At 39.5% G+C, this 14177-nt stretch overlaps 1 protein-coding gene across 5 annotated transcripts in view; it reads right to left on the bottom strand.

Annotated features, from left to right (window-relative positions):
• Window positions 1-14177, bottom strand: part of atp11c (ATPase phospholipid transporting 11C) — a 79736-nt gene continuing 65559 nt past the window's right edge. The window contains exons 23-31 of one of the 5 annotated variants that reach the window (XM_053630863.1): window positions 14069-14128; window positions 13275-13402; window positions 11529-11664; window positions 11368-11433; window positions 11148-11251; window positions 10641-10797; window positions 6471-6579; window positions 4509-4540; window positions 2228-2281 (exon numbers count right to left, since the gene is read on the bottom strand). In XM_053630863.1, coding sequence (XP_053486838.1) covers window positions 6475-6579; window positions 10641-10797; window positions 11148-11251; window positions 11368-11433; window positions 11529-11664; window positions 13275-13402; window positions 14069-14128 — 756 coding nt within the window. In that variant the 3' untranslated portion in view covers window positions 2228-2281; window positions 4509-4540; window positions 6471-6474. Of the gene's footprint in view, window positions 2282-4450; window positions 4541-6470; window positions 6580-10640; window positions 10798-11147; window positions 11252-11367; window positions 11434-11528; window positions 11665-13274; window positions 13403-14068; window positions 14129-14177 lie in introns of all 5 variants that reach the window. The other 4 variants (XR_008386556.1, XM_053630864.1, XM_053630862.1 and 1 more) reach the window with 4 other exon arrangements.

The raw sequence follows: 14177 nt of genomic DNA on the forward strand, positions 1-14177 counted from the left end.
TTTGATTTCAAAACAGTTTTATTATATAAAGATTTTTTTTTTTTTTAATATATATTTGGAACAGACCGGTGTTAAAGAGGTACATTCAGCTCAGAGGGTCAGCGCCTGAGGGTCCTGACACGGAGGACATGGCTGCCTTTGTTTGTGCTGGACTCCAATCAGCACCACATCCTGACACTGCCACAGTGCTCAACCCTCAGGCAGTCTTACACCTTTCTGTTTTTTGTACATTTTAAACCCATTTTCTTATAAAATAAATAGCTTAGAAAAAAGGGTGCATTAAAAATACAGTCAACTGTTTTCCCCTTGTTTTCAGGCAAGTATGACAATCAAACAGTTATAAGCTGTGAAAATAGCATCTCTGATGTCATTTAAAGGTATTTGAAACATTGCAAGCAGGTCCCATTCACCCATCTCTATTCTGAGCTCCACACACACACGGAACTGGTGTATGTGTCCGCTGTGCACACATGCACCGTGACTCAGACTAAGACGACTTTATCTCAGAATGTCACAGCTAAATGGCTGTGTAACCCGGACATTTCCAAATAAATCTTTCAATCAAATGAAATTAAAATACAATATAGAGCTTTCACGTATATTCTTTTCTGAAAATAGCAAGTAATGACAGTATTAGAAAGTGCTCATAGGCTAACTGAAATCTGGGCTTAAGATGCTCGGCATCATGACACAGTCAGAGGTCTAACACGCGCCACCGCTCTCACAGTAATGCACATGTAAGCTGGTTTAAATCGGGTTAAGCTGCAACGGGGCACGACGCCTTCTAGATCTGAATGGTTTCAAAACATGACCTAATTTTTGTAAAAAAACAAAACAAAAAAACAAACAAACAAAAAAAACAAAACAAAAAAATAAAAAACAACCCCATGCCAAAATTGGTTCTCCATGCCCACTTTGGGCTACTAGCAAATACATACAAACATAAATAGTCATTCAGCATCTATTAAAGGGCGTATTGAGATTTGACCTCATGCACCGTTCCAACTTTCAACCGACTGAGGAAAAAGTGTGAAGCGCTGATCGAACAGCTATCCCTGCTCTCAAACATCCAACGAACCCAGCATGTGGATTACACAGGCTAAACTTACTGTTCCTGATGATAAAAAGATATGCGTCCATAAAAATATAACATTTGTGACTAAAACTACTTCAATAAATATGTCAACTTGATTCACACAGTCGAAGGGGGGGGATTGACAATGATCGAGAAAGTGACTGAAACGATGGCGCAAAGAACGTATGGAATGTATGAAGAAGCGCAAAGTAGGAAGGGTAGAACAAAGGAGCCAAAGACAATTGCTATGATATGTAATTGAACAATAAAAAGAGTGGAAACTAACCCCGTGCCGCTACAGAGAGAACGCTCTGGCCACTCTGTTCGAATATGTGCTGGCTTAAAAGTTCCCCTCGGTCTGTCTCACAAAAAACCACATTCATACACCATCCCATGTGCTGGGCTGGCTACAGACAGCAGGCACACCAGAAGACTGTTTTTTGGTTTTCCAGGAAACGTTCGACGGAAATACACGTCCACATATTAACAAGTAGTAATCCATAGTCCCATGTCTCAAGTGATCCCTGCGTCATTAGAAATGATGATCTGCAGCCAAATTTATAATGGAGAACTAAAGAAAGAGCTTACACACTTTAGAATATGCTTCTTGACCCCCCCCCCCCCCTCCCCACACACACACACAACAGGAAACACATGCACACCTCTCGCTTAACTCAAGTGGACACACAGCGTGTTGTTGAAAGGCAGATTTGTAAACCAGTAGGGTCAGGACCATCAGTACAGCATGTTCGAGAAATCCCACAATCTTGAACATCTGACACTAGCTAAACTAAAACCTGGAAGAAGGAGAAGAAAAAAAACTGCTGGGATGACTGCGTGGGAATGTGGCACTGGTGACAGACGTGGTGGATGGGACATGGGACATCGTGGTCGAAAAGTGGCACATGCTGTGAGGACCAGCGACACAGTGTGCATATGTGAAGTCATACAAGAAAGAGTAAAGGATGAACAGGAGAGAAATAAGAGCTGGAGTGCTGCCAGACTGCTGGATCCAGGCCTGGTATGAGAAGGCTTTGTTGGTTTGATTCTTGTTCTCTTTTGGTTGCTCCCATTTTCTTTCAGTTTTTGACCAGGCAGGAGGACATGCAGCCAGTATAGCTCACGGTTCTTTCCCTCCAGGCTTTTCCATGTTCTTCAGTAGCGTTCTTTCAGAAGCTTGTAGGACAATGCTGTGATGGTGGTGATCTGTAGTAAGAACAGAAACGCACAGCGTGACACGTCATTCCTACGCAGGGCATGAGTTTCCGAGCTGAACTACCACCGATAATATTCACATCAAACATCAGAATGGGGGGTTGGGTAATGGGATCTCAGTGACTTTGCCGTGACTTGGTGGTTGGTGCCAGACAGGCTGGTTTAAGTATTTCAGAAACTGCTGATGTCCTGGGATTTTCATGCAAAAAACAGTCAAATAGAATGGTGTGGAAAAAAAAAAAAAAAAATTCTGAAATAAATTTGTGGTTGATGAGAGGGGTCAGCAGAGAATGGCCAGACTGGTTCGAGCTGACAAGAATGCTAAAGTAACTCAAATAATCACTCTTTACAACTGTGGTGAGCAGAAAAGCATCTCAGAAAACACAGCACATCAAACTTTGAGGCAGATGGGTTACAACAGCTGAAGCCCACCCCTCAGGTTCCATTCGTCAGCCAACAACAGGAATCTGAGGCTACAGTCTACAGTTAAAGATTTTTCTGGTCTTCTACTCCGGTAGTTCATCTACCTCAAGGTTCAGTGTGCATTTTGAGATGTTTTTCTACTCATCACTGTTGTAAAGAATAGCTATTTGAGTAACCGCAGCCTTCCTGTCAGCTGGAACCAGTCTGGCCATTCTCCTCTGACCTCTCTCATCAACAAGGTGTTTCCACCCACACAAGTGCTGCTTAATGGAGATTATATATATAATTTTATTTATTTATTTATTTATTTATTTATTTATTGCATCATTCTGTGTAAACTCAATTTCTGAAATACTCAAACCAGCCCACGTGGCAACAACAACCATGCCACTGAGCAGAGGTATGGGTGTTCCTATTAAAATGGCCAGAGGATTATTTAATGTATTGCTGTAAACTGAGAATTGTTTAAATGTTTAACTTGTGTGCATGCTTGGGTTCATTTACATCACACAGCAACCATGGTAATGTTTCAAGTCAAAGTTTGGGAAAAAAAAAAAAAGGAAAAAAGAAAAGAAAGAAAACCATTGTGGTTTAAAAATGAACTAAAAAGTCAGGTGGAAACAGTATGACCTACAAAGATATAACACAAATAAAATGTTATATATATATATATATATATACACATACACACATATATATATTTAAATCACCAGCATCCCAAATCAAAACAACACGTGAAGTTAATCATTGATCCAAATGATTCAGTTTGTTTATACTTTATTGGAAGTGATTAGAGCATTGCTTGAGTTTTGATTTGATTTTCTTAGCCAGGCTGTGGGTCTGAGGTCTGCGAACATTGTGCTCATTTGGTTTTTGTTTCAAAATGTTTTTAAAAAATAATAATAAAATTAAAAAACGGATTTTTCTACCTTAGACCAACCAACAAAATTTAAACACAAATAAAAACATTTTAAGAAAAAAAAAAAAAATACAATAACCTGGTTGAATAAGTGTGCACTACTCTTAACTAATATTTAACCCTAACCCAGAAACCCAGTCCCAGGTGAAAAGCAGCAGCCTCATAGCGTGATCCTGCCACCATCATGTTTCAACATGGGTATGGGTGATCAGCTGTCTTCTTTTAGCATCAAACGTCATTTTCTTCTCGTCATTCCATCAATATTTGAGTGCTGTCCTGCTCTTGGTAATGCTCCATTTTCTCCATTTGTTGATGTTCTTCACAGCGTTCCATGGAATATCTAATGTCTTTGGAAATTCTTGTGTATCTCTGCCCTAATTGATGCATTTTGACACGGAGATCCTGCACATACTTCGCAAGCTCTTGTAGACCATGGCTTCAGCAGTCAAACAAAACTAATAAGATACGAAACAGCTGAGATCTTGATTTGGGGTCAATTTCACTGATGACAGGTACACGATAAATACTTCTGACCATGAGTTTGAATGTGATTGGTTAATTCCGAGCACAGTCACATGACTCGTTACAAAAAGGGCACTTATCAAACTAGGTTACTGTAAGTTTGTGCATTTTTCTTCACATTTGTTTTTCACTTGAATTTTGTTGGTTGCTAGATCACAGTAAAAGTGGGAAAAAGATCCGCCATGATTTATCTTCGTTTCCACTGTACAGAAATAAAATTAAATAGCTGTTGCATTGTTTCCCCCCTCTCATTTTGAAACAAAAACAAAAAACGAATGAGCACAACATACACGGACCTGCTGAGAGCTGATCGTTGGCATCATCGGCCATCGATCATCAGTTCCATCGATTTACCTGGCTGTATGAAGGAGGGTGTCCTCGAACAGCTGAGAAGAACAGAAAAGCGGATTTAATGCTGGTGAGTGAGCCATGCATAGTTTCATCTATAGCTGACGCAAATCACCATGCACACATTCACAGCAGGCAGAAGCACATGTGTAACAAATATTCAGGGTGCAAAGTTTCCGTTAAAGGCCAAGTTTCTGCAACCAAATACACAACACACTGACCAGGATTAGGCAGGTTAGGTATTGCAGGGATGACTCATGCAACACGGAAATGAAACAAACAAAAAGAAGACAAATTCCAACCCACATTCAAACACTAACATCACAGACAAGGCCACTGACGCACACAAAGTATATAAGTATAAATCGGCAAAGTATATACATATGTGAATGACACAGGACATCCACACACACACACACACAGAGAGAGAGAGAGAGAGATAACCCTGACCACAGAAAAGATTCCCAGACCAACAAAGTTGAACAGGGTTTAGTCAGTTATAAATCACATATTAGTCAAGTACCCAATCACAGGGAATTTTCCAATAGAACAGGCAAGAGCTTTTTTGACAGAAGGGATTTCTCTAGAAGGTTGAAAGGAACATTCTGCTTAACCTGCCAAAGATTTCATTTCAGATCCCACCTTAAGCCTAAGCCTTCAATTTAATTCAGTTTTTGTTTCTAAGAGTTAGAGGTATACTTTACCTGAGATAATGGCAAAACTAATGTAAGAGAATTTCGCTGAATCCAGATGTAAGATAGCACATACATGTTAAAACGTATCTACAGATGATGTTCCTAGGGCTAGGCGATATGGACCGAAACTCATATCTGTCATTTGAGGCTGAGTGGCGATACACGATAAATATTATCAATATATATTATCTATCTATCCATCTATCTATCTATCTATCTATCTATCTATCTATAGATATACACACACATTTTTCGGTATTTTCTACGAAGTGGGCTAAACGTTCAGTTGTAAGTTAAAGTCACATGTGAGATGTCGCAAGCACTTTTATTAAAACGGACTGCGTTCGATATAAAATGCAAAGACAGGGTTTCCTTCCCTGTTTGGAAATATACAGTTGCACAATATATCAACATGTAAATGAAAAACTGTATAAAATAAATAGCCTATATTAAACAGAAATAGGCCCATCTCTGAGAATGCGCCTTTAGTTGTTTTCAACGATAACAGACTGATTAAAACGGTACAATTACAGGTTCCACTGTTGCAACAGGGCGCATATCTATAGCGCTGTATGGCCACCGACTTGGTTATATTGTGCCACTTGGTACTGTTCTTTTCATAATGCACAGCACGGGTAAATGAAGCTCGCACGGTACTTTGTTTCGAGGAGGCAGAAGACTTTCCGGGCAGTGACGGCTTCGTGTGTGGGGTTGCTGCAGCAGCAGCGTGAAGTTTAATGCACTCTTCGTACTGCAGTTTATGGTGCTGTTGTAAATGGTGGACGAGATTTTACATTTTAAAGTGTCCTCTACAGACGACAATTGTTTTGCTGCTCATCTGACCTTTTAAATCGGAACCATCTCCACATAATTGAAGCATCGCTTTTCTTTTAAACTAACCAGGTCTTCTTCGGGAACGTGGACCGGCACGGTGTCTCCCTCCATGTAACAGTAACAGGAGAAATTATGAGCGAGTGGGTGGGGCTGATTTTACGCACAGAGCGAGAGTCGGGGCAACAACAATCTATATCGATATAAACTGTATCATCCTATATCTAGCTTGAAAATATATCGATATACCGCCCAGCCCAGCTGTTCTCATCAATTTTACAATGTGTAATTTCACTTGCAGTGATAAAAACCATGTATTTTCAGCCAAACAACACTAGCTGATGAGGTGAAGGTTGTAAGTACAGGAATTTACCAGAAGACATGACTGACCGCCCGGTTAGCTTAGGGCGATAAAAAGGGCTGTGATTGGTAGGTCTGGTACCTGTTCATATGACAGTATTGGACTCGTCTGAAAAGGTTCTCATGAGCAGAGGCCTGGCTGAAGACTGGGAGGACTGGCTGCCCCCCGCACCCGAGAGAGACGGCTTCTTCTGAAAGGGTGGGGAGTGTATAGGACACTTAGGACACCATGGAATAAATGTATATGCGTGTTTGTAAAGTTTAACCATGACATACAACCACACACACACACACACACACACACACACACAAACAAACAAACAAACAACAGTTTGTTGGCTATAATGGCAATGCTATAGTTCTTATTAGTCTGATAAACAAAACCTTACACATCCTTTTCACTGCTTCCACCCACTGACTCCAACAGTCAGAATTAAAACCCGATGTTATACTCTCTGGATGGGTGCAAGCATTCAAGCCAGGCTAATCATGAAGTGCTTCCCCATGACATAGGAAAACAAGCTTGGGTTTAAAAAAAAAAAAATTGTTAAAAAAGTAATTCTTTTATTATTTAAAATAAATTAACATTTAAAAATGTATTTAAAATAAATGTTTACATTTAAACTTTTTTTTTTTTAAGCATGGAGGGAAGTTAGTGATGTGTGTTCGCCAGGACCTAAACACAATGCTATTACCTTTACAAAACACACTACTTACTGTAACTAATATCATCAACACCAGATGTCGGGAACCTTTTCAGCTGGCAGAGCCATAAAAGCCACAAGAAAAACCCAAACGTTTTATTTAAAGAGCCAGAGAAAATTTAGCGCATCTTTTAACGTTTTTATATGCTTATTCGCATTATTATAGTTATTATCTTTACTATTATTAAAGTGGTAATGTAATAAAGGCCATTTTCACATTTGTCATGTTCTTCATCCAACAGCCTACACTTCAGCTAATAGGCCTGTAGGTGGCACTTGCACATCAAATGCTAAAATCCATCAATACAAAATGCAGTTAAAGCTTGCAGCAAACGAGACAAACTGCAGATCCAGCTCGCGGCACAAATGCAAAATTGTCTTCCTATTCGGACTGGAAAGAACGATACTCGTCGTCTTTTTTCTTTTAGCCAGTTCACCTTTGTTAAAAAAAAAAGAAAAACGAGAACAGACAGTGGCTACTGTAATATTACATGACTGTAATATTTTTTATATATATATATATATATATATATATATATATATATATATATATATATATATATATATATATATATATATTTATTAATTACACTTATTCCATAACTGTAACCTGCATAGATATTGGAACAAAAATACATCTGAAATTTCTCCACTGAAAAATGTGACTAACGTTTGTCAGAAGCAGTGAAAAGAAGGCTTTTGCATGATGTGTAAGATGAGGAATTAAGGTTTCATATCCTGACACAGTCTGACCTGTTCATAATTTAAGGCATGTAAATTATACCACCTTGATAGCAATAAAGCAGTTCAAACTAAACACCAGTGTGGGTTTCAACCAACACATACACACAAACTCTGTAACGTTCAATGCACACACTCTTGATGACCCACAGTAGCTGTGTATAGAACAGTGTAGACTTGGCTCACACATGCAGGTATAATCTGTGCATATGCATGCTGTATTCACCTGATTGGGCATGCACAGACAAAGCGAGTGACTGGGGAACAGGCAGCTGAGAGAATTCTCACACACACACACACACACACACACACACACACACACACACACACACACTGCAGCATTCTCACAGTGGCGAGCACAGGCTAACCAAAATGACATCCATCCATCACAGAGGGCCTGAGCATGAACCCATGGAATTCCTTTGAATTCCTTCTACACACACCCAAAAACAACCAGCATTCGAGCTTGAAGAGAAGCCCATCAAGCGTTCCTCTCGGGAATAAATGCACCAAGCACCAGCCCAAGAGACACTCTTGACTACACACCCCAACAAATGAGGGGGAGACAAAGACAAGTATGGGGAGAAGGCAGGCAGAACACAGGGGGAAGAAACGAACATAAAACACAAAGAGCAGACCAAGAGACCTCAGTCACTCCAGGAAAAGCTGTGAGTGCTGGTAGTCTGCGACAGCATGAAGATAGTGGAGGTCCCAGAGGAAGGAAGCCGCTGCTTCTTCTACAGCACCGAAACAGACAGGAGGGAATTAGAAGGAAGGAAGGAAGGAGTGATAGAGAGAGAGAGAGAGAGAGAGAGAGAGAGAGAGAGAGAGAGAGAGAGAGATCAAATAACAAAGAAAGGTGATAGGAAAAAGTAATAGACAAAGTAAGGAGAGTGAAAGAAAGAAAGAAAAAGAGAGGGGGCGGTAAAAGTAGGGAGGAAAGAAAAAAAAGGGTCAAAAGTTTCAATTTAAGTGTGTTTGGGAAATTCGAAATTAAACAGGAACTAAAAGTAAAAGGGCAAGTTTAAAAAAGAAAAAAAGGGCCATATCTGGCCTACAGTTTCCTGTATATGCAGAACCATCACACCATCCTCGATAAGAAACCTGTAAAATATCATCAATGAGATTTACACCTTCATCACAATTGAGAACCTGCGATGGAATCAAATCAAAAGCCTCTGAGAGGTCAGGGAATGTGACAGAGCAATTAAACATAAATCAATCAATAAAATGGGGCATTATTCATAGTAAGTTATAATAGTGAGGAAAGCTTGGTGTGTGCATTTGGGTAGCCTAACTCTTACTAACTCCACACAAGATCTTCATGTTTATACTGTACCATGGCGCTGCTGAACTCTGTAATATCTTTCGCCAGAATCCGTCAACGAATTTTCTACAGCTACTGACATTAGTCCTAGGCTCAAAGCAAAACTCGGGTTTACATTAATGTGCTTTTGCTAATACATTATTGTTTCATTAAAGTAGCATGTAATTTACTTGGACTTGTAGGACGTGCCACATAATCTAACGCTAATGCTGATCAAATTAAAATGTGTGCAGTTATTTAACAAATAAAAACATTTTAGCGTTGATATGGTGGCATTTTTTATAAGGAGATGATCATTTAACATTATGAAAGGAGTCTGGGGTGTCAGCATCAGCTGAGAGTTTTCCACCATAGGCAACTATGCAGAACAGACGACTGTGTGTTTTTTTGCCTAAACATTAAGGGAGAGAAACTGTTTACAGCCGCTATAACTAACTTGCTGGTAAATTGCTGCGGTGTAAGACGAATTAAAAAAAATAATTAAAAAAATCAGGGTTTGCCGTTACATAATATTCAACTTCAAAGTGGTAACACATCACCACACATTGTCGTTGATTATTTTCCTATAACAGCACACCCGGTCATGTTTTATTCTTTACTTAATGGAATTAATCGCAGCTTACAATTAAATTGAGAACATTACGTCTCAGAAATGTGTCTCATACAGAAATATATAATGTGCCTCTCAATGTTGATAGAAACACAAGTGGATACACTGGCACAAAAAAAAAGCAACCTGCATGTGTTGTATCATCAGAAAATGGTGAGATGAAAGATGTGATTATTTATGAGGTTTATATTGTATTACAATTTCATACAAGTAGTGTTAAATTATACGAGTATAATAATCCGATTCAGTGATGGGTTAATTGATTCGTTTGTGAATTATGTAATTATCACTTGGACTGCATATGCCATTTCTCAACGGTTGGCCATTTTAGTCGACATGCTTGAAGAGGCTGGAAAGGCTGTGTGTGAGGGAGCAGATCGACCCCATATGTGCACCTCCAGCCTCAAATCAAATCAGGCCTGGAGATGTCGCTAATTAGCAAATGGTCACTTTTTAAAAGGGTTCTGCGGGTAAGTCTTAGTTTGTTTATGAGTTTATATCAGTTACAGTGCGGCTCACTCTGCGTTCGTTAGAAGGATCGTGACAAGAGAAGACGACGCAGAAGAAGAGAGATGCTTAAAATTATTCAGAATTTCTGGTGCTTGGGCTGACTGCTCCGTGATGAAAAGAAAGAAGATCAAGAGAGAGAATTAAAAAAAAAAAACAAACAACAACAAAAAAAAAACAACAAAGGGGAAAATAGGGCAAATTGGAATTCCAGTCCATGATGGATGTTCAACGTTGTATAGAAAAGAAGAACATAATGAGATGTGCAGAGGATGGATGAGAGAGAAGTCTTAAAGACTGTGGACTGGGAAAAGATGAAACTGAATGTGGTTGTGAAAGGGGGAAACTGAAAGAGGGAAGTACCTGTTGAGTGCGCGGGCCTTTGGGCTTACGCAGGACTGCCAAAAGGATTTCAGGAAGAAGACTGAGTAGGATGAGGAGGATGATGACCAGCCAGGCCGACACCGAGCTAAGCATGTTAGCGAAGACAAAGTACATCCGTTGCTGTCTCAGGAATGGCCTAGGAGAGAAAACAGGAAGTGGATGGGAGCATGGTGGCACAAGTATTCTGTTATACATCACAATTCAACAAGCATACTATTGGACAAATATTACTACCCCTGCGTTCATTAGGAATATTACCTATATATAGCCAACACTCATGCTGCTGCTACTGAGGAGTCATTTTGATCAGTAAAGCAATATTGTTTAACATCAAGATAATATTAAAAGGACATGATATAAGGTCAGGTAGTTAGCATGACGTGCTAATAGTTAATATCAGCATAAACCCATATCCTATAGAAATCGGGTTGAAACGCTCAGCACTAAAAGAGATTAAGCTTTATAGTGCTTTCCACATTCACTCACCAGATTATGCCTCCATAGAAGAAACTGAAGAACACATAGAATGCCAGCGAGCCCCAGATCACAAAATGGTTGATCCACGTCCAGTGCCGTGTGTCCATGGCCAGCTGAAAGAGAACGAGTACGCAGAAAACCGGTCACGTACAACTCATTCTAATATACACAGACAAATCCAAACTGATCAAAATAATCCAACAGATGTTTGCTCGTTTCCTGTGCTCACCTTTAGTGTGACGGTAAAAACAAGGACTGTAAAAACGGTTGTTCCATAGGACCAATTCCCAAACACCTGGCAAGAGAGAACAGAAAAGTGAAGATAAACGGACCATGCCGTCGCTGTATGCGGCTTGAAGAACTGTCGGAGTAGCCAGAAATGACGCTGACCTGGCCGTTGTCCTGCAGTGCTGGGTTGGTGTACAGACATTTGACACCAAAGAAGAAGAGAAGCCCCTGGAAAATCCCCAATACGGTCCAGTAGAGGAAGGGACCCCAACGTAACATAGCGTTCTTTGCTATCTCCCTAGAGAAAGGGTGAAGACAATAATTTAGAGAAAAAGAAAACTGAACCCTGTACAAACTATAAACTTATAATATCAAGTCAAAGTCTAGTTTAAGGAAACTGGACTCTGTCTTTCATGCAGCGTTATGCTTTGTTTGATACTCATCACTGTATACTATATGAATCATTGGCATGGACATCTTTGCATCATAGGAGGAAACTGCACATGCATATGTTCATTGCTAAGGCACTTCTAGGTAAATTGCCCTCTTATATTTCTAATCTCTTAACTTTTTATACAAACAGTTATTGTACTAGATCTCAAATCACACATTTGGTTAAAAGTCCCAAAGGTATACTCAGAATTTGGAAAACATGCTTTTTCTTTTAATGCTCCCTGGGTCTGGAACGATCTGCAAAATGTAGTTAAACTAGAGATATTGACACCTCCGAGTACTTTTAAACAGCTTTTGCAAAGGAGTGTTGTAAATGCTTTTCCTCTTATTAGTTGTTTTCAAGGGGTATAGTTATCTACTCTGAAACATGATCATAATCTTGGGAGATGACATGCTACTCTTAAGCATTAAAAAAGTCCTTTATAAATTATTTAGACCAGAACAAAAGTGTAGCTTGTTATTCAGAGCTCAGAAGAAACTATTGAGTTATTCGCTTAACTTCGCTCGAGTTGGACATGAGTCGTACGAGTGAGCCGTGAACAGAGGCATGTCTCAGCTACGCACAATCCTGAACAGAATTTTTTTAGAATAAAACGATAAACTACATCTTAGTTAAAGTGAGCCCCAGCCATAGCAGATGACCGCACGGTCCGCTTATCCGTTAAACGATGGGCATTACAGCTTTCTTTAGGTGTACAAATGAACCATTTACCAATTCAAAATGAAGCAAAATTTGTCAGTGACTGTTTTTATTTCACCTCTAGAGGATGCTCTTGTACTATATAATGACAGAGAATCCTTCACGGATGCTCCTTCAAGGGACGCAACCGGAAAAAAATAATCAGTGTAGAATTTACCGCTAAACGATAGTTCTAGCGATCTGCTAATGGTTCCATCAGTATGGCTAATGTTAAAGAATTAACCAAGTGTCTGTATATGAGCTGATGTAAAGCCAGTGCTGCTATAGACTCATTTAAAAGTAGGGAAGGGGTATTGTTCCCCTGTTACACAGTGTGAGAAGCTATGCTGATCTGACGTCACTTGGTAAACAGGGAGTGAACCGCTAGTTGAGAAGACTTTCACGAGGCGGGGAACTATAAGCTGCAACCTGAACGCAGTGTATTGCCGTATCGTTAATCGAGTTGCCGACGCAAGTATCAAAATCTGCAAGTGACTGCTTGTTTGAGCCCTTTTTTTTTTATTAACTGTAGTTGATAATTTTATGTGGTTCATAAACTAAAAGATTTAGTCTTTACTATGTTCCAGCATATTAAGAGGGCACAGTCAGCTAACAATTTATCCATCACAACACACTGCCACGAGCTTAACTGGGAACTGTACTATTATGCAACAATAAAAAAAAAAAATTAAAAAAAAAAAAAATCATTTTAAATATAATGTAAAAAGATTATATTGTTAAATAGTATGTAAAAAGAAGCAAACATTGTGTCTTACTTGTAGAGAGTGGCGTTATGTAGCAGGACCTCAATGGCTTTGTGCTGCTCCAGCAGACTGTATGCCAGGATGGGCATGGAGGTAAAGCAGATGTTGTACATCGTCAGATAGGCTGCATCATACAGGGGCTGGAGAGGGCAGGATGGCAGGGCGTCGCACAGGGGTTAATTCAACACATAGGAAAGCGTATATGATGTGCACGCAGACACACACACACAAATATTACCATAAACATAGAAAGGCAACTCCACAGCAAGAGTAAAGACTCTGGCTATGTGGCCACTTGCAAAACATACTTTTTTTTCACTACCACCATTAAACTCACTGTAAGCTGATGCATAATGCCTCTCTTAATATTATTGTCATTAGTCAGAGCATGTGAATGCCGTTTCCATCTCCAATTATTCAATCCTAGTATCATGGATGAGTCAAAGGACCAAACTAGAAAATGACAGCACCAAAAAATAAATAAATAAATAAATAAATAAAATTGGGGTTAAATATGGAATGTGTTAACATTAACTTTGGCAGCTTTGAGATAAACATATGATCATTTGCTAGAATTGCTGACAGGTTTTTGTTAGCTATTTATTGAAGCCTAGTAAGGCCAAAAAACAATTCAAAAAGTCAACTGAGGAAATGATCTTTTTGAAGAAACCCAAAAGCATTTTGGTGTTCTTAAAGTAGCCCAGAGACATTACATGCATCCCACCACAATCACTAGGGCCAGAGAGAGGAAGGAAATAACAGAAGGGGAAGTACAAACAGGAAGTGGCTTTTCTCAGAATGCCCACCTGCTGAGAGCAACCGCAGAAGAACTGGTACAGGAACTGAGGTAAAATGAAACAGAGGTTCTGAGGACAAAAGTAGAGAAATATAAACATCTTCTCAGGACAAAACAAT

The sequence above is a fragment of the Ictalurus furcatus genome, chromosome 8, assembly GCF_023375685.1.
Source record: "Ictalurus furcatus strain D&B chromosome 8, Billie_1.0, whole genome shotgun sequence".
In the NCBI taxonomy this organism is placed as follows: Eukaryota; Metazoa; Chordata; class Actinopteri; order Siluriformes; family Ictaluridae; genus Ictalurus; species Ictalurus furcatus.